The 27250-nt window shown below is 41.3% G+C and overlaps 1 protein-coding gene and 1 non-coding gene across 4 annotated transcripts; both read right to left on the reverse strand.

Moving 5' to 3' along the window:
• Positions 1-1825: 1825 nt before the first annotated feature.
• On the reverse strand, positions 1826-27242 carry SNX5 (sorting nexin 5). 3 transcript variants are annotated; one of them, XM_019462452.2, is made up of 14 exons: positions 27134-27242; positions 26812-26891; positions 15472-15576; positions 14209-14319; positions 13301-13422; positions 12006-12129; positions 10802-10897; positions 9491-9596; positions 9328-9403; positions 8326-8365; positions 8152-8238; positions 6649-6808; positions 3570-3655; positions 1826-2026 (listed from the first exon to the last, which is right to left on the reverse strand). In XM_019462452.2, exons 2-14 carry the CDS (start codon positions 26857-26859, stop codon positions 1976-1978), a joined length of 1212 nt encoding a protein of 403 aa, XP_019317997.1. In that variant the 5' UTR covers positions 26860-26891; positions 27134-27242; the 3' UTR covers positions 1826-1975. The 3 variants fall into 3 exon arrangements, with proteins under 3 accessions (XP_019317997.1, XP_019317999.1, XP_019317996.1); XM_019462454.2 differs by having other exon boundaries at positions 26812-26887; positions 27134-27216; XM_019462451.2 differs by lacking the exon at positions 26812-26891.
• Positions 21026-21262, reverse strand: LOC128773578 (small nucleolar RNA SNORD17). The gene has a single exon (XR_008417941.1). It is a non-coding gene; the product is annotated as a small nucleolar RNA SNORD17 (small nucleolar RNA).
• Positions 27243-27250: the final 8 nt, after the last annotated feature.

Consider the following 27250-nt stretch of genomic DNA (forward strand, 5'->3'; position numbering starts at 1 on the left):
CCCACATGGAAGCTGCCTTCCCTTTGATTGGGGATCTGCACCCCAATCAGCACAGGCTCTTAATGTGTGGGACACGCCAGCATCCGGCACTGCCTTGCCTTCATGTTGGGCGAGGATGGGCTGCCTCTCCCACCAGTCCACCTGGTTCTTCAGGAACACCAAGCACAAGATGGCACAAAGGCAGTGATTGCTCTGACAGATCGTAGAGGGAAAGGACTAGAAACGCCTCATCTACTCACAACTGCATGGTTTTGTGAACACCATCAAACCCATTTGGGACTCCCAAGATTATCCTTGAAACCAAGATAATTCAGATGCACACCTGGAATTGTGCCCAGTACTGTACTTGAAATCACCAGTAAAAATTCTGAGGGGTACCTAAAGAATTGCTACACTCAGCATGTGGGGCCAGGACTCAAAACCCATGTACTGGCTGCTTATTTACCACCCAGACACCGACCCAAAGTGCAACAAGCTCCTCCCCCGACCCAAGCTTTGAAGCATGGTGGGCTCCTTAGACCCGTGTGCCCCAGGGCCACTAAGTCACCCACCCAAACCACACATTGTGCTACTCTGAACAGTATAGGTGTGACAGGTAAGTGGGAGACAAATATGCTCAGGAACCCAAATCAGAGTCATACTACTTTATTCATTTTGTGCACCATGCTTCCCAAATGTGATTGAAGAAGGTACCGTCTGGCCCGTTTAGTAAACTTAGGTACCTGGCTAATTTTAAAGTGGCAGATGGGGAGGTGACACTTCCGATGCCAATGAAAGAAAAATGCTCCCAATGGTGTTCAAATATCAGTGTTCTGCAACCCTCATACCAGTTATAACTAATTAAAGAACAGAGAATAAACATGGTGGGTAAACCTCTCACAGTCTCCAAGTCTCTTCCCAATAGTTAACTACAAAGGTTAAGATGTGAAACTTCACGGGGGAACATGGCAGGCACTACCTTAAGTGCTCAGTCATCACCAAATATAGGATAGACACATCTTTTCTGAGCCAGTCAAAAAAATGCAAACCTGAATCAAACCATGAGCAGATCTGAGGACCTTCCAAAAAACTGGCCATTAATAGTCTCAAGAGACATGAATATTAGAACAGAGGCCAGGAAGATGTGGGCAGAGACCTTGAAGCCCTCACCACCATCAAAAGCGAGCACCAACTGCAGTCCTGGGGCAACTTGGGCCTTGTTTTCCACAAAAACACTCCATGTGGTAACATGATTTATTATTTTATTATACACTTTATAAAAAGTCCACACACACACACACACACACACACCCTATGGTCAGGGAAGGGATTCACATCTTTCTTAATGTAGAATGGCCATCTTCTAAAATAGGCCATATTATTTGTTTTTTATAACCTTAAGATACTTCTCTCCCCTCAAATATTTACCAAACTACCAAAAAATGAAGCTGCAAATGGTATATAAAGACAAATGAGATCTTGCTCCTGTTACAGTGCAATCACTTAAGGTGACTGAAGAACCATAAGAAGGGAGAAAACAAATCACCTTAATTAAGGAATGGAATGTCTGTTACCTGTAACAAGCAGCTGACTTATTTGCTGTAATTGGCACCTACTCTAAATTGTAGGAACATGGGCACATGAAACAGTGAGACAACATGTGCCAGGCAACTGCTTATACTTGTTTCCAGAAGGCACATGTTTCCTGCACTCTTTAAGAACTAAAGACAAATTTACAGGAGAACCCAGCATTTAGATTCTGCCCACTTTGAGGTATTAAATGCGTAAGGAAAGGATTAGTTATGTCCAAGTAGCATGCAATAGAAGTATTTTTAAACCAACATGGTTAAGTGTTAAGATTTTTAGAAATCAAAATATTTATTCACATAATTTTAAACTAAAGTCAAAGGTAATAAATCTTCTGTGGTAATGATTTAAGTGCAAGTGACGCTGGCTTTCTTTCACATTTGTGTCCTTCATTCAGAGAAAAGGCAGATCAGTTGTTCTTAAACAAGTCAATGCAGCTCTGCAGGAGGGAGACATTGTTCTGGAAGAAAGAAGTCAAGGTAGACCAATGAATCGTTTTACATTCCAGACCTCCTACATATCTGTAAGAAGTAAACTCAAACCCACCAACTTAAAGCTTTTCACAAGAGATTTGAAGCCTGCCAAACCGGGTTGGTCCTATTCTTTATTAAATCACAACCTGCACACCAATTTCATGTTGTCAAGTTCCTCCCCTCTGAGGGTCTGGGACTGCAGCCTGGAGAGGCTCACCACTGAAGGTAGTGGTGGCCATCCAGCACCTCCCCCACCCGAGGTCTGCTCTCAATGCACTCACACCAATTCTGCTTACTGTGACTTAACCTAAATGCTATCTAAGAGTTGTTCTTTGAAGTTGAAGGCCTTGGAAAGACCAGATAAAAAGTTGCTACAAATTTTCATGAGTGAGATTATAAATGATAAATATTCATATAGGACCTAGCACAAATTGCTTTAGAAAAGTTCTCATTTTAAAAGAAATGAGGGGCACCTGGGTGGCTCAGTTGGTTGAACATCCGGCTCCTGATCTCGGCTCACGTCACAATCTCACAGTTTGGGAGATTGAGCCCTGCATCAGACTCTGCACTGACAGCATGGAGCCTGCTTGGGATTCCCTCCCTCCACCTCCCCTCCACCCCTCCCTTACATTCTCTCTCTCAAATAAATAAACTTTAAAAAGGTCCAGAATGTTACAGTTATGATCTATGTATACATGACACTCTAAAACCCCAATTTAAAAGTTCATACACAACAGGACTTGGACTTAAGAAGTAAATGTTACAGTCTAAGAAATTCAAAATACACACATATGTTCAAGGTCTTCCTGCTTAACCAATGACAACTGGCCAGTGACTGCTCCCCCTTCACCAGTGGCTCTCTGCTGACCCTGTTGTCTTGGGCCTTACAGCATTTCTGGTGCTCAAACTCAACTGTATCCACGAACCACCGAAAAAGCCATGCCCAGAAACTGAGTGAATTGGTCTGTGCACCAAAATGTCTTTAAAAGCTCCTTAAGTAGACTCTAACGTGTATCTAACATTGAGGATCACTGTTCTCCATTTTTCTGTATTAAATTAAGCTAGACATTAAATATTCAAGGAAGTTTTTCCTTCCTAAACAAAAAAGAAATTAGTATCAGAAGACAAGTATATCTTCTTCTCAAAAGCAGTATTTCATCAATAAGTTATAGAATTTTGGCTTGCAAGCAGAAAAAAATATTCCAACAACTCCCACCTACATTACAGATTAAAACCACACGCAGGGGCGCCTGGGTGGCTCAAGTCAGTTGAACTTCCAACTTCAGCTCAGGTCATGATCTTGCAGTTTATGAGTTCAAGCCCCACATGGGCTCACTGCTGTCAGGGTGGAGCCTGCCCTTGCCCCGCTCCCCTCTGACCCTCCCCTGCTCATGCACACTCGCTTAAAAATAAGTATTAAAAACACACACACAAAGCAAACCCCATCTGCCTGATGACACTGGGACAGTGAACTGGGAAAGAACTTGAACCCTAAAAAGCTTCTGGCTTAATGTGAAGGAAAACACTTACCCTGGCATGCTTTATTTCCAGTTCAGACATTTCAATTAGATTCTTTCTAAATGCTGCCACTCTCTTTCGTTTGAAGTTGATTAGTTCTGCAAAAGAGTTTACCAACAAAAGCTGAACAATTTTCATCTTTAACTTCCAAATATCATTCTTACAATCTTCAAAGCTTTGATACACACATTTTCTCACATTTTTATTACCTCAGTGATTGGGACACACACCTGACATTTTACGGACAACATAGTAACGTGCCTGCCACTGCCTTTAAAATGAACACCGCACTCAATCACTGAACATCAAAATCCAGATAATGCCACGGACTACTTAGGAGAATCTCTGAAATGGTCAGTCTTGCCCCAAACCTCTAACTCCCAGGGCTTGTGGAAAGAGGGCCGGGAGAGGTCGTGAGTCATACATACCTGCGCCAATGACTATTTTAAACGATTATTTTTAAACTTTCAAATGACCACTCATGTTCAGACAGCTTCTCTGTGGATGTGATCTGTACAACAGGCCACCTTTACATCTATTCTTTCTATTGCCAAATGCTGTTCAGGACTATTGCCCCATTAGAAATCAGGGTAAGCCAAAAATAAGTACTTCCTCCCTCAGATTCTTTCCACGAGTGAGAACCACCACTCCTTTGCTCAAATCTCCCAGATCAAGCTGGTGCTCTAGTCCTCAAGAGCAAACATACTGTATCAGGTCTGTGCAGCACTAACCAAAAGAAATACGAAAGCAGCCACATGAAAAAGTAAAAACTTGCAAGAACACTTACAATAAGTTAGTAACACTACCTTGGATATAGTAAACAGGTCTTTCCGGATGTCCAGATAAACTCACCTCCCGCCTCTAGGCCTGCACCCAGGACCAGGACTCAACACTAACCTGTCAGACCACCCATGATGCCTGCCCACACTATCACTTGTACCGTGCTCATTCAACTAACTCATCGTTCAGCTATGAAGTTTAGAAAGAACTCGGATCAGAGGTAAACAGGTTAAGATCCATTCATCGCAGTATCCTATAGAACACTGTACTTTCAAATATAGTACACCCAGGCTTACACTTTGAATAAAGAGGATAAAAATCCAACAACACATGGACAAAGCTTAGGCAATCAGGACAGGCCTAAATTGGCACCACTTTAAAGTTTTGTAGTTTTTCCTTAATCCTCTCTAAAGTTGTCAGAGCTACCAAACTTTGACCTACATAATAATCTAAGATTTCAACTCCATAGTTTTGAAGTTTGTTCTCAAAAAACCTAAAATTAGCTAATTAAACAAAGGACAAGAATTTATTTTACTATGGCAGCAAGAAGGTTCCCTCAAAAGAATCCAAAAGACGGCCACATGAGCATATCGGCATGGCTTTTGCAAGATTTCTGTACAGAGAAGCTCTGTCCCTTACAGCTAAGTTATAGTACTGAAAACATAAGCCAAGACAAAACAAAGGACAAGAACTCTATTGCTTATTGCTAGTATCAGGATGTTTTCAGATATGCCTGGATTTTGGAACCAAAGGTGTGGGGAGAGGGGGAATTCTGAGAAAACAGTCTTAAAATGAGCTAGGGATTTGTCACAGAAAGCCAAGGTGTGGGAGTGAATCAAGTACAGTTACCACTATAATTACAGGTAGACAGGAAGACACATTCTTGACTTTTGCTCTAGCATGTTCCATGGCTCCTGAGAACTGCAGGTTAGACCACCCCATCCCTCCGCCCCGCGCCTAATAAGGAAAAGACTACAATTTACACTCCTGTTCTGTGGAAATGGAACACTATCTCCCAATAAAGTTAAGCCATAATCCCCCCTACTCTGGAATGAGATAAGGCAAAAAAGAACCCTGCGGCTGTGGACTGGAACTGTATCGCCACCATGACTCCTGGAGACAGTTACACACCCCTCCATTTCCTGGCTCTGTCTCCTGAAGGGCCTAGAGAGACACCCCAGGAGAAATGAGCACACTCAACACCCTAATCTTGTCACAATTCTGTAACTAAACAGAACCTACACTTCTGGAAGAAATGGTGATTTCTAGGGCTAGAGAAGATATAGGACATGCCAACTTAAAGGTGCTTCCCCCTAAGTCTGGACAAATTGAGCGCCAAAATAATGGACTACAAGAATGAATTTAAAAACTATTTTCAAAAATAGAAACCCATGACTAACAATGACAAGAAAGGAAATGTGCAAAAGAAGGGAAGGCTTGTGCTTAATGGATGATGATGATGCCAAAGGCTTGGGAAGAGAACACTAGAACTGGGGAGCAGGGAATCATCTTTCTGCAACCAGCACAGTAGGAGCTGGCTCAGGCAAGACTCAACACAGTCTAAATTTAGGGAGAAACTATCTACAGGGTTTTTAAATGGTCTCCTCACACAGTTGATTAGTGACGTGGGTATTAACTATACAGCAAAGAAATTAACACCACAAATGAGGAGAAAACGAACAGAACATGCCTTCAGATGTGACACCCGAAAGACACATTACTCACAGAATATTCTGTTGGAAATGCATAACTAGAACCTATTCGTTGCAGAAATAGACCATCTGAAAACGAAGAACACTGTTTGTAGAGACTATGGTCTCCAAAAAGGCAAATGTCATTTTAAAAAAGGTGAAGGGGTGGGGGCCTGAGAAGGGTTCCTTCCAAATTAGAGGAGACACAAGAGCAATGGTAACCTAATGGCAACCCCAGACAGGAAGCCATTATTAGGGCCAACAATAAGACGAGAATAGAGAGAGCAGGTTGGAGTGTGTTGTATTCAAGTTTACCAAAGTGGGTAAGTGTACTATATGGATGTAAGACAAATACTCAACAAAGCTTAGGGATAAAAGGACCATAATACATACAACTTAATCTCAAATGGCTAAAAAAGACCACCCCACGTGTATTTATAAACACAAACGTGGCAGCATGGGTGCACGTGCAAGAGACGAAGCAGAAGGGGCAAACTAGACAGCTAGGTGACTCCAAGTAAAGAATATATGGGTGTTCTTTTTACTTTCTGTGCAACTTTTCTGTGAGCTTGAATTATTTCCAAATAAAAAGCAAAAAGTAAAGAATAGCCCTGCTCAACCTTCTTTTGCAGATTCAGAGAGCTGTTCAAATTTCTGGCAGCATTCTTGCTGGTGTGCCTCAGCCAACTTGACATCTTTGCTTTTCAACCTGGCCTTATCCAATGCTTTGTTTGAGTTCTCATAGTCGGTGAGGGCTTTGGTGCGTCTGTATAAGAGATCCTGAGAAGAAAATTAACAGAAAGGACATGGTAGTTAAACTTATCCTGAAAAATCGCCAGAGAACACAACAGGAAGACTAAGTACCTGAACCACTCTAAAAACCAGCCCAAGTACCATGGATGTCAGTGCACTGCCTGAAATGTCAGATGGCAACAATCTAATCCACTTCTACCTTCCCCTCCCATGTTTTTATGTTTTCTTTAATCTCAAGATTAGGCTGGGAACAGCAATTCTTATGGCATTGTCGAGAGGTTTTGGAATTCTTTATATGGATCAAGAAAAAAAACCCAACAGTGAAAACTAAAGGATTTTTTTTTTAGTTGATTCAGTCACGGAAAGCAAGTTCAGAAAATTAACCACCTTCTACTGAAACACAGGCAGGCACTACTGGGTGCATCCAGTGATACTGCTAGAACACAACTAGGCAGTGAGGCAGGAAGAACCTTCCTCTAACCCTGCCCCACAAGTCCTGCCTTGAGGAGTCTAACCCCAGGCTCTCATTTGAAATAAAGACTATTTGCAACCTATGGCAAAGTACAAGTTACCTCCATATTTAAAATCTGATAGATATGTGAGATTCAACATACAATTATGTGTTCTTGTGTTCACTCAAAAAATCTGTGTTTATCATCAGCTCTTAAGTCCATTAAAATAGAAAATGAGATACAATCTAATGTAAAAAAAAAAAAAAAAAAAAAAAAAAATCCAAATAGAAGACTCAGGAAACATGCCAAAAGACAAATGAATAAAATAAAATAAAATGACTATAAGGGAAATAATGAATTCCTACTTCCTAATGATTATTTTCCCTAATTTTACATTGCCTGATTCAGCAGGAGTAATTTAAATATTTTTGTTTAGTGTTATGCCCAGTGAATCCATGTTTCGTTCCCAATGGTCATTCTGCTTACCACTTAGTCTTGCCTTTGGTAAGTAATGGTTTATGACTCAGTAACTGCAATTCAATAAACACTCACAAACCCCAAAACCTTTTCTCCTTCAGAAATAGCCCTTTTGGTGTGTGTTCAGTTACACCCATATCCAATATCCTACGATCCCCCAAATTACTATCTGATCAACTCAGCATCACCCCTACTGCTCTTAAGTAATACAAGCCAAAGGATTACTGCTTGGACTCTGGCTGGACATCCCTTTTTCACTCTCCTAAATACAAGCCCAGCCCAAACACTGAACAGACTTGCCTGTACCTTGCTATAGCATGTGTTTCCCCAAACTGCAAATCCCTTGCTATTCCTGAATGAACTCAATTAATGGTAATTCAAATGTCTCTCAGTTTGGCAAGGTGGTCCCGAATTACTCCAATGCAGGAACTCCTGTCTTACCTTAGCAGCCTCTATGTTGAGCATGTAGTATCGGAGAAGTTCCGTCAGCTTTAAATCTTCATCTGAGGAGACTCGACTCTCTACTTTCTATTAAAAAAAAGTAAAAGTCACCATCACCTAAGCAGACATCTACAGATTATAAAATATTATGAAGACAAATATAGAAATCCTTACCCTAAGTTTTTCAAATAGCTCAGCAACCTTCAAAAGGTACCTGAAAATATACACATGATTTTGGCAGAAGGTCTTAAAATCATGTATGAAACAGGACCTTATCAATACTCTTAAGACATGAATGAGTAAATGCAGGAGTCCTAGCCTTTAGTGCTTTACAATCAGTTTATCAAAGTAGCACTTTCATCACCAATTGGCGCAATCTAGTAGTGAGGACGGTTACAGAACTGAGCACACACGGACAGTGCCACACTCATGGGTATCAGCCTCTCTTGCCACCCCTTCAGCCACCTTGCCATGCAGAAACCATGTCCCAAGATAGTCTTTAACCAATGCCAAAGCTGTGTTAACCAAGGGCAGGTTCTAAAGAGCCACTACCATGGGTATCCCAAAGCCATAAATATACTATTTAAAACAAAACAAAAAGCTACTATTTCACCTGGGTTCTGCTATTAGCCTGACTTCCACCTTCAAATCAGAAATGTTATACCTGTTATACCAAGCCCTAGGTGTTAAGTAGAATACAATCTCACATCAGAAATGCTCAGGATGGAGAAACTGTGAAAAGTTCATATAAAAAAGCTCAAAAATCTGACTGGGGTCATTGCATTACCCTTAGGACCACCTTAACCAAAACAAATGTTAAGTCCAGGACATTACCAGACAAAGCACCATTTGCCACAGAACATACAAAGCAAACTTCATTCAGAGACAACTCCAAAATTAAAGCAAATCAATTAAAAAATGGAGACAGTCTGACAAAAATAAAGGCTTTGACAACAGCTACCATGTTTGGTAAGAAGTGCCCCGAGTCCCCAACAAACACCTTAAATCTGTCTACATTCATAGGGTAGATAAGATTTGAGTGCTGGAGACAATCATCTACTCTTGATGAGCTGGCACTCAAAAGCAGAAGTGAAATTATTATAGTCATTATTCATTATACCACCCAGGAGTTTTTGACTAACGGAAAGGGAAAATGCTTTTCCAAGAAAAACTTACTTTTTGATGACCGTGGGCTCTTCTAAAGCCAGGCTATGCAGGCAGGCTGCAGTGTGGATATAGTCATCTGCAACATCTGCAGAAATAAGGACAGCTCTTTTTATATGAACAAAGCTGGCACACTGAGCAAAGCTAAGGTGGCTAGTGGGTAAATGATATTTACTTTTATGAGATCGGGTCATTTTGTCAGCTTTTGCACATGAATCCTTGATCCTATTATAATAGTTAATGAGGAAATTCTTTTCTTGCTCAAAGAAGTCATCTACCTCCTAAAAGAGGAAAAGAAGATATTTAAGAAGCAAAACTCTTAAGAATATGAATGTATTTTGTATCAAAAGAAACATTAAGGACCTAAGTTCATCCATAAGAACTTTAACCTCTATGGATCAGGGAAATCCAAACTGACAAAACAGCATTTCATACCCAAGATTGGCAAAACCCAAGTGCTGGCAAGAAATGTCAACAGAGAAAACCACTTTGAAGAGTCATTCAACAATGCCCAGGAAAACTCTGGCACTAAGATCCAGCAATCCTGGTAGAGAAGTGGTTCTTGCCTAGATTGTAACCTAGCCACATCTGTGTGTATGGGGGGTAAATCTGGTGCATACCAGCCAGGGATGCCAAACATCCAGCAATGTGTGGGTATAGGACAGCCCGACACACCTTAAAACACGGCAAGGACGAAGTCCTAGAGTTACAAATTTTTGACAATGCCCTCCACCCAGCACCTGTACTCTGGGCTCCCTGCTCAAGCCCTCAACAAAAGTGGTAAAAGTCAGACACAAGATGGTAACTCAGTGGATGGTAACCATCAGTGGAAGGGGGCTGAGGAGTCAGAGATTAATTATCACCAGGGCAAATGGGAGACTTGTATGTCAATTTGGTCTTTTAGAACAGCTCTGTCCAACAGAAGTATGTGAACCACATGTGCTATTTAAAAAATCTCTAGTAGCCACATTAAAAAAAAAAACAAAAACAAAAACAAAAACAAAGAGGTGAAACTACTTTTAATACTTTATATTCTTTTCTTATGAAATTCTTAAAACCCAACACATAGGTAAAATTAAAAATCTGGTTCTTTAATTATACTAAGTAACTACATGCTAAGTGCTCAAGTGCTGCATGTGGCTGAGACTACCAAAGTGGACACTGTCGTTCTGGAGAATAGCATGAAATACTAATCCTGTAGCTTATTTTCTTTCTAAAAATAATTGAACAACTGCTTTGTTTACAGAAAAGGAGAAAATGGAAGAATTAAGTGTGTGAAGGTTCTTATCTCCTCGAGAGAATAGGGTATTTTAAGAGAATAAGTGAAAATTCAATGAGTAGATAAAAAATAACCAAAATCTGAAAAAACTATTTACATTTCTGTGAAGTTAATACCATTTGTTTCCCAAATAGCTCTTCTGAAGAAATAAAAGGTCACCTATTCACACGAAGTCAGAATTTTCTACAACAGCTAAAAGCCACTTACTTTAACTCCAGAAAAAAGGACTTCATCAGCACTTTTCACCACACTTTTGAAAAAGCCACCAAACATCTCTTTGGTATTTTTCCGCCTGACACTTAGCTGGGGGGGAGGAATCCAAAAGAACAGTTTATGGCACACACATTTTTCTAAATCTTTAAAAAACCCTAAATACATTCTAAGTGATACTGTTTACTAACACAGGCACACACAGAAGATACTTCCATCTTACCACTAGATCTAAAATATCGAATAAACAGCCAAACCTAAATACAAGCAATAATTCTAAAAGCATGACCTAAAGTTATTTTGGGAAGCTACTTAGCACTAAGTCTTGGCCTTTATTTTTATTTTTTTTAAAGTAGGCGCTGCACCCAACCTGGGGCTTGAACTCATGACCCAAAGATCAAGAGTTGTATGCTCTATGACTGAGCTAGCCAGGCATGTCTTTGTGGCCTTTAAATCCTTAAATTATTGAAACTCACTGGTTAGAAGATGCTGAAGTGTGATGCCTAGGTGGCTCAGTCAGGCATCTGATTCTTGGTATCAGCTCAGGTCATGATCTCACAGTTCACAAGACTGAGCCCTGTGTCAGGTCTACATTGACAGCACCAGTGCCTGCTTGGGATTCTCTCTCCTTCTCTCTCTTTGCCCTCCACCCCCACCACGGCTTGTCCTCTCTCAAACTTAAAAAAAAAAAATGCTGAGGAAATTTTTAAGTCAGGGCTTGCCTCACTCATATTAAGTAATAAAAAACATAACACTGGAAAAAAAGGGCAAAGCATATGACTCCTTCCAACAAACAGGTAGCCAAGGAGAAAAAAAATGTGAATCAAAATTCCTCTTAATAATCCCAAAATTAACTGGGGGATAAAAAGTAAAAATCTTTAAGCAGCATCTTTAAAAATGTCTTACACAATGGATCTATGGGGCAGAGGGAAACAGCATCTAAAAAAGGATTCCATTATGCCATTAAAAAATTCAGTACTTTAAAAAGTCAATTTTTCAGAAAATATGTCAAGCATGTCTTATTTTTATTTTTTTTAAAGCAATCTCTACACCCAACAGGGGGCTCAAACTCATGACACCGAGATCAAGAGTCGCCTGTTATATACCAGCTGAGCCAGACAGGGGCCCTTCAAGCGTATTTTTAAAAATATGGTCATGTGTGTTTTCACTGGATCATGGAAATGGAACAAAAATGCCTTACATCCTGATCATATTCCAGGAACACATGGAAGTTGCGATCTTTACTGAGAACAGGGTGAGAGGAGAGCCGCTGCAGAAAGACTTCATGAGAGGACACAGTCTTCTTAAAGACTGCAAGATACTCACTGGAAGAGAAGCACACAAGGAATTCAACTGGCACCAATCGACTCAACGACCAATACTGGTCCTGGTTATCACTGTTCTGCTTCATACCACTAAGTGAAACACCTGAACTGGACCAAAACATTTTGGTATACCTTTATATCTAATTAGGTAATACGGCATTTGCCAACTGGGAATCTGTGGAACGAACCCAAAGAAGGGCAAAAGTAAAGTATAACCAGAGTTGAGCAAGTCTACAAAAAGTCCAAACCTACATGCAATCAGTGCTAGTATTTAGCAGCCACAGAACATGGTTTCTGTAAAATAATGAAAACCCTTTAATCCTGTAGCCATGTACATAGCACTGAAGTCTATCTACTAAGCCTTAGAATTATTAGACATTATAAAGTGACTTCATCTCAATCTAGGTATTAAAGATCACTCTAAACTTCTCAATGGTAGGACTTCAGTTGGCTGCATTCAGTGCTTTATGCTCAGAACAGCCCATGATAGACACTCAAGCCATGTGCGGGGAATGACTTAGTACCTGGAGGCGTATGAGCACTGGCCCTAGAGAGTAGGGACATGCGTAGGGCAAGGCACAGAAGAGAGCTGTTGAAACGGGCACCACACTGATTATGGAAGGGGGAGGGAGTCAAGAGAGAAGTACAATAATTTCATAAGAAACTTTAATGCAAACCCCCAACCGTGATAGAGAATAAAGAATCCATTTTTGTTTGAAATAAATTATAACCAAGTTAAAATATGCTTCCTGTGAACCTGGACTTCTTTCAAACCATCAATATGATTATTATTCAGAGTGCTGCCTTGAAAGAGCCATCACTGCAATCTAGTTTCAGTTATAACTCCAGTAACCAAACTACAGGGAGTAAGGCTTTGTACATTATCAGCAGCCTGAGAGTCTTTATCTATAAAGACAAAGGTTTACTTCACTATGCCAGACCAGCATTCTGAGTATGGTCTACATGAGGGGAAACAACTGGGTCCATCCAGTGTCAGTGGCCCCCAGAGAATCAAAGTTAAAGTACAAACTGCAAAATGTAGTTCTACAAGACAGCACTGGGCCACTAATTAACTGCCATACTTTGGAAAAGCTGCCAGGTTCTCCTGATTTCTGTACACATCACCACTTTTTCCTCAAAAGACACCGTCCTGTCAAGAAAATCCACTTACGCTTCCAGCTCTTGCTTCATCTTAGCAAATTCTTCTTTGGTCATAGACCCTTCACCCTCTCCCAGTTTCTGCATCTTTTCTCGAGGGCCATCGAAGTCAGGCTTTGTAGGAGCAGGCGGAATCTGTAGGGGAAGCAGATTAACTTGAGAGTATTCTTGTCCTGGTGGTGTTCTACTCAGTGCCTATGCACAGAAGGCAGCCATCCCAGTGGGGCTGACAGGTCAATCTCTGTTTTTCTTTTAACCTGATTCCTTTTGGCCATATAAAAAAGAAATCTCCTCCCCACACCTGGGCACTCAGACTGCAAGCATTTGTTCAGGTTACCTATGATGGATGACTGATAGGGTATAATATCAGCCTGCTTCCATTTAAGTTTAAAATGTAAATACTATAATCAGCGCTAAAATGAAGTTGATGAAGCACCATCAAAATTAGTCTCTAGATATTAAAGGAAACAACTCTAATTTTGAGTGAAGAGAATATTCTCAAACACAGGCTTCAATACTACTTTTGTTCACACAAAGACAAAGGCTTCCCTCACTCCTTGAGCAGACTACAACACTTTTGAGAAATCTACTGAATGTACGCCATCAGCACTACTGAGGTTTTCCTAGAAATCAATTCTTGATGGCTGAAAGTACCAGAGAAACCCCAAACCCAAAGATAGGGAAGATTTAAATCATGAAACCGTTTAGCCTCTTCTCTTATACAGGTCATAAGACTACGCTTCACCTCACAGCTATAACACCATTCTCATGTTTTTAGCCTTTACCAATAACACCTGCTCTAGTTGGTAGATGAAATCAGTTTTCACAACCCCTTATAAAAAGTGGGTAAAAGTCTCTTTAAACAAAATGAACAATAAGGTAGAAGAAACTGACTTGCTTGATTTTCTAAAATGCACTTACGATAAGCCCAGCATAGTCTGCGGTTTCAATAAGAGTATCATGTAGCCACACAAAGTCTTCATGTTGCCTTGTAACAGAAAACTCTGGGCTCTGAAACGTGGGCAGCGTTGTCTGTAAAGAGCAGAGTAAGAAGTTAATTGGTAACTACCACTTTTTGATAAAGTGGTTTGGATTTCCTGGGCTGCGCTATGGGAAAATTCGGCATAATAAAACATCTCAGTGAGACCCAGTAAAGAACAAAAGCAGCAACACGTGACCTTCCCACTAAAATCATAGCTAAGATTCAACATATTCTGTAAGGAATTCTTTTCACAAAACTCCACCTGAGGTCAACTTAGGCAGATATAATCACATAGGTAGATATAATCACATAGGTGTCACACTGCCTCCTGAGTGAGGCATGCTAATCAAGCCACCAAGGTATTAAAAGAACACCACATGGGAGAGGACCCTACATACAGACAGCAGGTCTGTATGCCGGAAGTGGCCTGTATCTAGCATCAAACTGCCTAATTCAAATTGTGCCTCAGCCATTTACTTTCTTTAAACATGTGGCTCAGTTTCCTCATCTGTAAAATAGGGATAATAGGATACCATCATAAAGTTGTTGTAAACAGAAAAAAATCCATAAATAAACTAAATAAATATAAATAAAATAAAGGTAAATAAACCCTTTTCAACAATGCCTGGCATAAGACAAGCATTCAATACATTTTAACTTGTATGGAAGGAGAAAGGAGGCTGAACATGTTCCAGAAAGGATGGATTCTGCAAAATTACATTTACTTTCCATGTTTTTCAGATTAGCATATTGCCTTTGTCAAACTAAAACTCTGGAAATTGTTCTGAATCACAAGAAACAGGAGGGGCAAAGGCCAATAATTTAGTAAATACGGAGAAAGCAAACACTTCTCATGCATGCTAATTAAAAACAAAGGTGGAAGATGTGCTCTGTATAGTAGGCAGCTCCACCTGTATCACTTTGTCTGGTTCAGCTTCCTCATGGAGCAGAGTATATACAATATCAGCAATACCCACAGCCCAAGGGCTCCACCATAGTGGAAAATGCTGAACCAAGAGCATTTATCTGATGTTCACTACAAGCAAGATGAGGGATGTACTCACTCAGCAGTAGTTCTACACTGCCAAAAAAAAAAAAAAAAAAAAAGCAACCATTTCAGTTGAGGATGTCTCTTCATCACTGTGAATCACAAGGCTGTAACCTAACATTGCTTTGATTACTGAAGTCATTCTGTCACTTACCTTGGTGTGCACTGTAAATTTGACCTTATCTCTCTCACTGAGTGCATCAGGTATGTCAATCTGAAGCGAGGGATCAACATTCAGGTCCACAGATACAGATCTCAGCTGAAATACATTTTTTGGCTATTAGTCTCAATTTCACTGTAGTGTTAAAAAGTATGCTTCTAAAAATGTAAGCTAGTAATTAAAAGGTGTTCTATACAAGATCATTGGGGCGCCTGGCTGGCTCAGTCGGTTGAGCGTCCGACTTCGGCTCAGGTCATGATCTCGCGGTCTGTGGGTTCCAGCCCCACGTCGGGCTCTGTGCTGACAGCTCAGAGCCTGAAGCCTGCTTCAGATTCTGTGTCTCCCTCTCTCTCTGCCCCTCCCCCGGTCAGGCTCTGTCTCTCTCTGTCTCAAAAATAAATAAACATTAAAAAAAAATTAAAAAAAAATCATTTATGACAAAGTCAGCTGAGATATCTCTTAAGTTTATTTGAAATTGCGGGGAAACCTGCAGATAGGTAGGTCCAAAATATTTATGTAATCTGAACAAAGCAACTACATGATTTTAGGTCTATGTGAAAAATACATTTAACCAAACACTTCAACTGTACTAGTAAGAAGTCTTGAACTAGACAGAATGAAAGCTTGAACTTCTCACATAAATGCCCAAACTACAAATAACATTCAAAAGGCATTAACCCGATAGTACACAGAACTGAAAGAAGTTAGAAACTAAGAAAAGAGAAGACAAAGAGAACAACAGTAAAGTGGTATGAGATTCCTGAGTAGAAAGAAAAATCCAGCTCAAGAGTGAACCAATTTATATTCAGGGATTGTTTCAAAGAGGTGAGAAATCTAGACACAAGAGGTGAATTATAAAATCCCACTGTGGTTACACGAGGGACAAGTGTGAAAACACTGCCCTGGAAGCCAAAGTAACTGATTCTGTGAGTTGGTAATTCAGAGGAAAACAATACCCCAAAACACATTTTTGCCAGTTTAAGAATTTGGGGGGAGAAAACTGGAAGAACTTCACTGTTGTGAAAAAGTGGCTAAAATGCTTTCCTACTAACTAAACTTAAAATATAATGAATTTCCTAATTTTTAAAGCAGACAAGCTGATGGTCAATCTGAAGACTTGACACAAACATGGCCTGACAGCGCACCAGCATAAGCAGCTCATCCCTCTTCCACCCAACTAGGAAACTAGTGCTGAAATAACATGTCACAACACTCTAGATTACTTCACCTGGAGAATGCCAAGTGAAGACTGGCATCAAGAGGTGAGAGAACAGGGAATACAAAGGTATGCATGTCCCGGTGGATTCTTTGCCTCAAAATAAAAAGTTCAAGACCAAGGTTTGACTTCTGAAACTAGAAAATCTGGTTCAACCAGGCCTATAAAGACACCAAAAAATGGATTCACACACACAAAAAAACGCATGGATTATTTCTTTCTCTTTTCTATCTTAAAAGCTGCCAGTACTCCCCCTTTCCCGTTAAGCACTGCAACAAAGAAAAATTTTAAATTGCAAAAACCAGTAGCCCTGGAACAGTGGCTCTCCTCTAAGAAATAAGATTCAAACATCAAATATTAATAAAATCGCAGTATACTTTAACAGTCCCTGACATCTCAACCTCAACACTTCTTCAAAATGAATTCTTGATGACTCCTATGAAATATTTGCTTGTTTGGCTTAATTTTCACATGTCCATTTATGAGATCTCTGCAAACAAAGATAAAGCCCCAAGGTCAGGGACACTTCATTTTATCACAACTCTGACATTTCTGATAAAAGCTTCCTTCCTTCTGTTAACTTACCACTGGGCAAATATGTTGAAAAAGATCTCAAAATACACACTGAATTTGATTGCAGAGAATACTGGCCATCCCGTCTATCTTATGTTTGTGTCTGGCAGTTTAGGAGATAAAGCAGGCCAGGTATAAAAGAGTCCAGAAATACTGCTAGAAAGGTAGAGTAGCCCTTGGAACAGGTCTAAGGTGCATTTAAACAACTGCTACGGTGCCTAAGATTCCAGTTCCTGAAGAAGTCACAAATCCTGGTTTCCAGCCAATTTTTTAACATGCCGACAATTCCATTTTAGCTCACTACAAGCCAAGCAAACTCTATGAGCCTACAAACTGCACACAGACTACGTTGTGAATTAGGATTGAAGGACCCCAGGGGAATGTAATCTAGTAAATGGAATTCATTTAAGCACTATAGTCAAAGCTACAATGGACTTTCCCAACAGCTTTTTGTTCCACAGAACAATTACTTTGGTTTCAGGGTGCCTGGGTGGCTAGGTTGATCAGGCTTCCAACTTCCACTCAGGCCATGATCTCATGGCTATGAGTTCCAGTCGCACTCAGACTCTGTGCTGACAGTTCAGAGCCTGGAGCCTGCTTCAGATTCTGTGTCTATGTCTCTCTCTCTCAAAAACACACATTTTTTTAAAAAGTTACTCTGGTTTCACCTTTCTTCCTATACTCTCAACCACACAGAGGTAAAACTCCAGACTATTATGTTACCGCCTTCCTTTCTTGTCAGCATACAAATTTCATTTTTTGCAATGAGGACACAGAGAAATAGCAAAAACACCTAAAGGTTTCAAAAGACTTTCCACCATAGCAGGATATCAAGGACCCAAGCTTCTTCAGCAAGAAATCATTTTTGCCTGGATACACTGCCCCAGGAAGGGATTCAAACAAAAATCCAACCACCTGACATGATAGTCTTAACCATCAAAAACCAAACAAAAACAGCCCAGATAGCACAGTAAGTCTGTATTTGTGCATTAAATAAAGAGTTGTCTAAAAAGGGATACCGGCAAAATTCTAAGCATTCAGGTCATCCATCACCAACTCAAGAGTTCTCATTCACAAGTTAAATCAACTTTCTTGTATTGAAGCATATAACCCTCCAGATACTGAAGATAAATCATCAAGGAGTAAAAAGTTGTGAAATGTTCAAAGCTTTTAAGTCAGCACTGTATCCTGACTCCGGAAGCCCAAGTGTGATTAAAAGGTCAGCATTCTTTCTTCTTAGTCAACAAAACGAACTCTCCACAGCTTGATGCCACAGTACGTGCTAAATAAATCACCAGCATGGAGGGTATAAGGAGTGGATGGCATCACTTCATATACTTTCACCCATTCACCCACCTCTATCCCCTATCCCAAGTAAGAATTCAGAGTACTATTTAGCACTGCAGGCCAACATGTCAGTCTTTGACTTGGGCCACAGATATCAAAATGCCTAAAATGGCTGTTTAAATCAGCAAGGAGGCAAACTGCAGAACTGAGAGCAGGCACGTAATTTTTCTGTTTCCCAGTTCCCTCAGGTATCTCCTGAGAAGTTAATTTAGAAGGTATCTTCTCTGGGGCACCTGGGTGGCTCAGTCAGTTAAGTGTCCAATCTTAGCTTGGGTCATGATCTCGAGGTCAATGGGATCAAACTCCATGTCAGGCTCTGTGCTGACAGCTAACAGCCTGGAGCCTGCTTCGGATTTCTGTGTCCCTGATGTCTCTCTCTCTCTCTCTCTCTGCCCCTCCCCCACTTGCATTGTCTCTCTCTCTCTCTCAAAAATAAACATTAAAAAGAATTTTTTTTAAATTAAAAGGTATCTACTCTCAGGACATCCAGTGGCTCAGTCAGTTAAGGTTCCAACTCTTGATTTCAGCTCACATCATGATTGTCATATTACAGTTTGTGAGATTAAGCCCCTATATCAGGCTCTGCGCTGTGCTTAGGATTCTCTCTCCCTTTTTCCCTGGCCTTCCCCTGCTTGTGTGCTCTCTCAAATAAGCTTAAAAAAAATAAAATAAAAACCTTGCCTAGTCTCAAACAATGGAATTTAAGTTTATGAATGTAAATTTTGTGGTAAGAGAACCTGAAAAGGAGAAAAACTGATAGAGAATCCCTGTGCATTTCCTCACCTGATCATCACCTTCACAGATGGGGCACCTGACACTGGTTACAGGACAATTCTGCAGAGCTCTGAGCCGCTAAAAACCACTTTTGGTCCAAATTTCATTTATGACTCACTCTGGTACAAACAGCATCAAGTGCAAAGCTCCTTCTTCAAATGGTTTAATGGCTTACAGATGGCAAAAGGTACCTATGTGACTGGACAACACAGAAGGGTAGATTCTGAAATTCAGAATCCACAGGGAGAATAGAAATACTTACAGAAAATATCAATGTTATGGGGACTACAGACTCCAGTTTAAACTAGCACCATGCAGCCAAAACGACAAGACACAACAAAAAGAAATTATCTCCACAGTAACTGTGTTCTGCTAGAATGGGGACTAGCTGAATAACCATTAAATCTAACTAGCTTTGCAGCAGAGGATGGGCTACATGGGTGATAGGTATTAAGGAGGGCACTTGTGATGAGCACTGGGTGTTATATGTGATAAATCACTAAATTCTACTCCTGAAACCAGTATTAAAAAATTTAAATAAAACCTTGGAAATAAAAATAAATCTTACTTATTCTGTACATAGTAAGGAATTGAATACGCTAGCACATGCGACATCAGTGTGTCTTCCCTTCAAACTGTTCCTTTTTCCTAAGGATTTTGCTTTATCCTTCCCACTGCCTACAGAACTAAGACCTGTGTCAGGGAGAAGGCCAATATGACAAGTCATCCATGAATGGTGTCAACAGCATGGAGCCAAAACAGAGGCAAGAAGCCTGCCTTGTAAATCAGATTTTCATTCTGATCACAAGAACCAAGAAACAGGCTATTTCAGCTAGAAAAGTAAGGATACCTTACATAACCCAATACTTATTTGTGAGGAAATAAATCCAAAAATGCTCAGCTGACAACACACTCTAGATCTGCATTAGTTCTGAAAGCAAGCCTCACATGATACTTATGAAACATACTCGGGGCACCTGGGTGGCTCAGTCGGTTAAGCATCCAACTTCAGGTCAGGTCATGATCTCACACTCTGTGAGTTGGAGCCCCACATTGGGCTCTGTGCTGACAGCTCAGAGCCTGGAGCCTGCTTCAGATTCTGTGTCTCCCTCTCTCTCTGCCCCTCTCCTGCTCATGCTCTGTCTCTGTCTCAAAAATAAATAAAAACATTAAAAAAATATATTTAAGAAACATACTGTATTATGGTTCCAATTCATTAGGAAGTGCTCTATTAGAGAAATTCTAATGCCATATCCTCCTCCAAAACCCTCTTTATGGTTCAAGTATTGCTATTCCAATTGTTAGTTTTCTTCTATCCTGAAAGGTAACCAAAACCTGTTTATTATCTGCATTCAAGCCCAGCTTTTCATCATAGCACTGGTGCATAAAAAACAATTCAATGGACTATAAGCAACGTAGGAGCTCTGCTTTTATAGATCTTTGTCTTCATCTCCTGCCTCCTTCCTCCCTCACACCAATTGGATCTCCCCTTCCTATAATTCAGGCCTGCCAATATTATATCTTAATCCTCAAAGACAATGGAACCAAAGACTTCTGGAAAATCTCAGGCTACCAACATAGATAATAGCTATGGAAGTTAGTCACATGCTTTAAAAACTAGATAAAGGGCTGCAGCAAGTGATCAGATTTCCACCACTCATCTTGGTGAGATGGGACCCAGAGGGCCCCACCCCTGCTGACACCAACCATTCTTACCGGTAGTCTACCAACACACAAGCTGTCCACGGTAAAACACTGCAGACTGCAGGGCATTTAGAGGCTACATAGCTCCGAGTTCCTAGAACAGGAACCGAGGCTTGGAAGAAGGTCAGTGCAGCGCACTCAGCGAATGGATAAACTGAATCATCACTTCACAGAGCTGCAAGCCTATGAACTAGTCAAATCCCAACAAGGAACCAGAAAGAGATTAAGTTGTATTATTAGCTTAAATACCTTCATTTCAAGAAATCCATCTACTGGTGCACCAGGATGGCTCAGTCAGTTAAGTGACTCTTGCTTTCTGCTCAGGTCATGATCTCACAGGTTTGTGAGCTCAAGCCATAGGTCAGGCTCTGGGCTGACAACTGCAGAGCCTGCTTGGGATTCTGTCTCCCTCTCTCTCTGCCCCACCCCCATTCATTCTCACTCTCTCAAAATAAACAAGCATTAAAAAAAAGAACTTAAAAAAAATCCATCTACTTGCTAGATACCTGGATTATTTTTTCAAAGGAGTTCACAAACAAATGAGTTGAGATCTGTACAGATCTTTTGCTGGGAAGCAAAACACCAATGCTACAGAGGAAGTAGCTCCAACAAATTCATTCAAAGCTCAAATCCTCTGCATCCCCACCAAGACTCCTCCAGCAGTTCCCTAGTCTATTATGTCCACAGCCCTCTGAAACCTGACATTTTACACATTACTCATGTTGATGAGAGTATTCAGAAACATTTACCACCTTATCCTTATGATCTTACTTTATGATCAACCCAAGATGAAATAGAAATAGGTTTAAGAATAAAAAAATTTACCTTCACCACCAATGCAGATGGTTCAGCAACATGGATAGAACTGTCTGAGGTTAAGCTTGTGTCATCTAAATTTGAGACACAAAAAGCATACAAAGACGTCGCCTGCTTCATGGTGGGATTTCTTCTGCTTTGTGTCAGAAGTAGGACATGTTTCCCAGATCATTCTGATACAAAGATTTCAATTCTTCACTTTTATAACTCACCAGTTCCCTGGGACCCATCAGCACCAATGTTCAAGCTTTGTACTGCCCTCCATGGAAAAGCCAAATAAAAGCTTTGCAAGTGGTAACACCTACATTTGTACTCTTCATGATTCACACTGACCAGAATGAAAACTTATGGGTCTGACCCACCAAGACACATAAATCGTAAACTCTTCAGGCAGAAAACGCATACCACAGGTTAACATAAGCAACTATCTTGAGAAAATTACCCTTCCTCTCCAGACCACACAGTAGTACCTTAAAATATCACAACAAATTTGTTAAAGGAGAAGTGGGAGGGAGTCAAGCCAAAGACCCAATTTCTAAAGCAAAGGTAGTTCAGTCATTCCTTTGTGCCTTCAACTACAACTTACACACTCCCCTCTGTGTATTTATGGCTTGCATTTGGGATATGAAACAGCTGATGATTTCCACATCCCTCTTTTAGGAGAAAGATACTCTTAAGAGTAACTCAATAACCGGAGTACCTGCATGGCTCAGTCGGTTAATCCTCCAGCTCTTGATTTCGGCTCAAGTCCTCACAGTCCTGAGTTTGAGCCCAGTGTTGGGCTCTGCACTGTGTCGGGAGAAGCCTGCCTGGAATGCTCCGTGCCCCTCCCCCATTCATTCTGTCTCTCTCTCAAAAATTAAAAAAAAGTAACTCAATCGACCCCAGCCCAAAATGTCCTGCAAGTGCTGTCATCAGAGCCTCAGGTTTCCACTGTCCAAAGTGGCACTGAACTCCATCATGGTAAACACTTATGTGCCCCTTTGTAACCTTCAATTGCCCAGAAGCTGCTGAAGAAAACCACCTTTAACCATCTTTGGTTCCTCAATACTGGGGGGAAAGTTAATTTCAAAAATGGTCAACAACGCTTATATTTTATATAGCATATTGTTGCCTTAGAATTTATCAGTCCTAGATCTGACAAGATTTGAAATAGGCTTACTAAGTATTTAGCCTCTAACACGACCTAACCCACTCATATCACACCATTTTAGAGAGAAGAATTAACAAGTGATTCTCAGTCAAGGGACATTTGGCAATGTGTAATTTTACTCTCGCTACTGGAGAGAAGGGAGTGGTCACCTAGTAGAGGCCAGGGATATTGCTAAACACACATTTACAATGTACATACCACAACAAAAACTTACCAAGACCAAAATGTCCATAGTACTCAGGTTGAGAAATCCCACCTTAAACTAAAGCTGTATATTAGACATAATCTAAGTCTCACCGAACGAAAATTTAACCTCAGAATCTAGAAAATTCTCCCTTGGCCATTTCTTCCCATAGCACAAAAAAAGAAAAAAAAAAGAAAGAAAAAAAAAAGTGAGATTATGACCTACTAAAGTGGCATTCACAAATGAGGATCCTAAGACACTGTGTGCAAGTTACTGATCCAGAACTAAGGTGTGGGCAGCTCTGATAAGTCATGCTTCCCAAGCTTAGAAAATTAAAAGAAAAATGAAGTCATTTAGTATAAACTCCAGGCCACAAAAATTACTAAGTTTGGACTTGCTATAGTATTGTTAAAAGTTCAAGACTGTTCCTATACTAACACAAATTGTAGGTCATTCTTCCATCCAAGCTGGAGGAGAGTAGCATCCCTACAACTTCCACACCAGTTTAAAGAAAAACTCGCTGCAAACCAGAGCAGTACCTCAAATATTAATGACTGGCTCTGAGGAGACACCATCCACCCAAAGTCCATATAACCAACTAGTGAAAGACCAAGTTGTAACAGCAGTAGGTGGGGAAGGGTATCACCTAGCTCTTGCAAAGCTTTTGTGTTAAGCTTCAGTCCAGTAGCAATTTAAGAATCATTAAAAAAAAAAAAAAAAAATCCAAGAGTCAATGAGGACCCTTAGAAAGATACACACTGAACCTGAGTAGAAACTCAAACATGCTGCCCAGCTATTTTAATGACTTTTTGGCAAAGGGAAGGCTCAGAGAACCTAGAAAGTACAAAATGACTAAAGGCCAGGGTTAACTATCATTGTTGCAGAAAAACGGTTCCGCATAATCTCCAATTATTTTCCTCTACCCATCACAGAAAACTCCAGACACCAGGGAACTTTGGGGGACAGGGAAGCTCATTACTAGTTTATCATGAAGAGAAGGCCTAATGGTGTTAATCCTTTAGTTGACTTTTTCAGGAACTGAACTTCGGAAAAACCTACTTTCCTGAATTTAAAGACCAAGATATAATCTTTACTATCAGTTGAGGACTAGTTAAAAAAACAAAATTAATCATGTATCTCTTCTCCTAAACTACTTTCGGGGAAAGGAGACAAATCCCAAAACCTTCAGCTAACGGATGTAACTAAACGGAAATATCAGGCTACCAAATACAAACCAATACTCCTTTTAGTTTTGCTGAACAAGCCAAAAAGAGCACTTGCTGTACAAGCATTCAAAACCCTCAAGAATCATTTATGTTCCCTACTTAACTAGTGGACCTAAACCCAATGAACCCTTATCCTCATGTAAATCCCAAAATAATCAGAATATTTAAACTTAGAACATTTTCAGTTTAAAAATGTAAAATATTTCAGGGGCACCTGGATGGCTCAGTCCGTTAAGCGGCGACTTCGGCTCAGGTCATGATCTCACAGCTTGTTGAGTTCGAGCCCCACATTGGGCTCTGTGCTGACAACTCAGCCTGGAGCCTGCTTCAGATTCTGTGTCTCCCTCCCTCTCTGCCCCTCCCCTGCTCATGCTCTCTCTCTCTCAAAAATAAACATTAAAAAAAAATTTGTTTTAAATGTAAAAAATTTCAATTGACTAACAAGGCTGTATTATGGCAAGAGGATAGTTTGCCTAAGATTTGACTTCCTGTTTGTTTGGTTTTTTTTTTTTTACACTTGTCCCAAACTCCCTTTTGCTCAACAGTGAAAACCACCTAGACTTGATCCACAGCACGGGGCTAACCATCACAGATAAAAGCAAAATAAAGCTGTGAGTTTTAGAGTAGCATTTTACTAAGCTTTATTATTTCCCAATTTCTGTAATTAAAAAAAAAATCAGGAAAATTCCATATAATCCTCGCCTGCACCCACTAAAACCAACAGGCAGGAAACGGCCTTTATACACTTCCAATTCTGCCGGAGCATCAGCGTGGTGGGAAAATTATTTTAAAAGCCAGCTACAATCTAGTGTGGTAACAGGAAGATAGTTGAAGGAGTTAACTCCTTTTAAAAAGCTGTAATAAAACAGATTTTGGAGGAAGAGGTGAGGTATCAGGTGATAGAAATAAAGTCAAATTGCTGTCAAAATTCCTATTCAACACCTAAACTTCTATAGACAAAACTACCGCTGTATTTTACAAAGAATCATGGTCTCAAGTTCCCACTTACCTCTCAGTTTAAAAAAAAAAAAAAAAAAAAGAAAGTTAAGTTTACTTATTTCAAATTTCAAAAAAAAGAACTACCCCAATCAAGACTCTACTGTCACACACAAAGCTGCATTTCAATAACTAACAGAGCAGTGAGGGGCACCTGGGTGGCTAGGGTCATGATCTCACCTTTGAGTCCCAGACCCCCTAGGGGCTCTCTGCTGTCAGCCTGGAGTCCACCTCAGATCCTCTGCACCCCCCCACCGGTCTCAAAAATAAACATTAAAATATGTATACATTAAAAAAAAAAAAAAAAAGAAGAAGAAGAAACTAACCACACACGACAACAAGAACTTTGTTGGAAGAATCCAGCTAGCTGTGTTAACTTCGCTACTGACTACATGAAAGTGTCTCCAAACGTGCTGTGGATCAAAGGATGTCTTTGACTTTTAAGTATGTGTAACTCTAAGCTGCCCTCCAGGTCACCTACATTTGAAAGCGCCTTGTATTCTTTTTTTTTCGTTTTCGGTCAGAAAAACTTTCCTGGTGATGATTCATCTGCACATAACGTTGCGGCTCGCACCCACCTCTACAAATTGCCAAACTATCTTAAGTGTAAATGACCAGTAATAAGCAGAGACTGGCCATTAAATCTTTACTTGGCCATAATACCCTGAATTTACTGCAACAGTTACCTTTCAGACCTCAAGATTTAGGGGGCACGGGGACGGTTTACATAAACGCGCAAGATTTTAAAAGTAAAAAACCAAGTACTGGAGAGCGCCTACTAAAAATTACAGAATTCCCGCAGTGACGCATTTGGCGTTTACAAAGTTGTGAGGAACAAGCGTCAGATTGGACTTGACGGAATTTCCCCAGTATCTAGGCCAAAGAAACCTTTCCCAAAGTGAGGGGGGCGGGGGAGAGGGGTCAGTTTGAAGGCAACGGCACCAAATTATGCCATTTGCAGCATGTCAGGTGGATTTCACCTTCACTGTTCAGTCTTTGCTAAGAGTTTTCACAACCTTCCACGCGAGAGCACATTCCCGAGTCTCCAGACAGAAGCTCCGGGGACTCAACGCGCGCTCTGGGTACCCGCCACCCGGGCTCGTGCTACCGACACCGATCTCGAGACTCTGGTTGTCGCCTCGGGTCCGCAGCGAGCGCCGGCACAGCCCTTAAAGGGGAAGAAGCAGAGGGCGCGCGGGGACCGGCGAGTACCCCCGCGTGAAGGGCTTTTCGCGGGGAGACACGGCGGCACGAGCAGTCCCCGGGGGACAGGGAAAGGAATGTGGGGGTCCGGGAGGTCGGCGGGGCCTCCCGTCCTGGAGCATGAGGGCGAGGAGGGCCTCACCTTGCTGCGGTCCTCCTCCTGCTGCAGCAACTCGGGAACCGCGGCCATGGCGACGCGGGACTCGAGCGGGGGCCGCCTGGCTGTGCGAGGAAAGAAGAGACTGGGCCGCCGCCGCCGCCTCGGGGGCGCCTCTCAGGGGCGGCCGCGGCCCCGCCTCCGCCAGCCTCCCTGACCGACGGCGGCAGGAGGCCTCCGGACTCCTCCACCATCCCAGCAGCCCCGGGAAAGGCCAGCGGCGCGCCACGTGCTCCCCCAGAACGGCCTCCCCCGTCCCCGCTGCCGTCCATCTTGGAGCCGGGCAAAAAAGCTACTCGGGGCCTACCCTCGCTCCGGGCCACGCGGAAACCACCGACCGCAGAGCCGCGAGAAGGACGCGGAGAAGCAGACGCTCTGCCAGCAAAGCGCGTGTCAAGAAAGCCCGCTCTCTCGTGCGGGAGAA

The sequence above is a fragment of the Panthera pardus genome, unplaced genomic scaffold (assembly GCF_024362965.1).
Source record: "Panthera pardus isolate Hobbes unplaced genomic scaffold, ASM2436296v1 HiC_scaffold_25, whole genome shotgun sequence".
Taxonomy (NCBI): domain Eukaryota; kingdom Metazoa; phylum Chordata; class Mammalia; order Carnivora; family Felidae; genus Panthera; species Panthera pardus.

Bases quoted from the DNA above. Each gene is read 5' to 3' on its own strand.
- SNX5 (XM_019462452.2), bottom strand. From the start codon at position 26,859: ATGGCCGCGGTTCCCGAGTTGCTGCAGCAGGAGGAGGACCGCAGCAAG. The intron at 12,130-13,300 runs GTAAGTGGATTT...CTTCTCTTCCAG, and splicing joins ATGAAGCAAGAGCTGGAAGC to TGAGTATCTTGCAGTCTTTA. The intron at 10,898-12,005 runs GTAAGGCATTTT...CCTCCCCCCCAG, and splicing joins TCCTGGAATATGATCAGGAT to CTAAGTGTCAGGCGGAAAAA.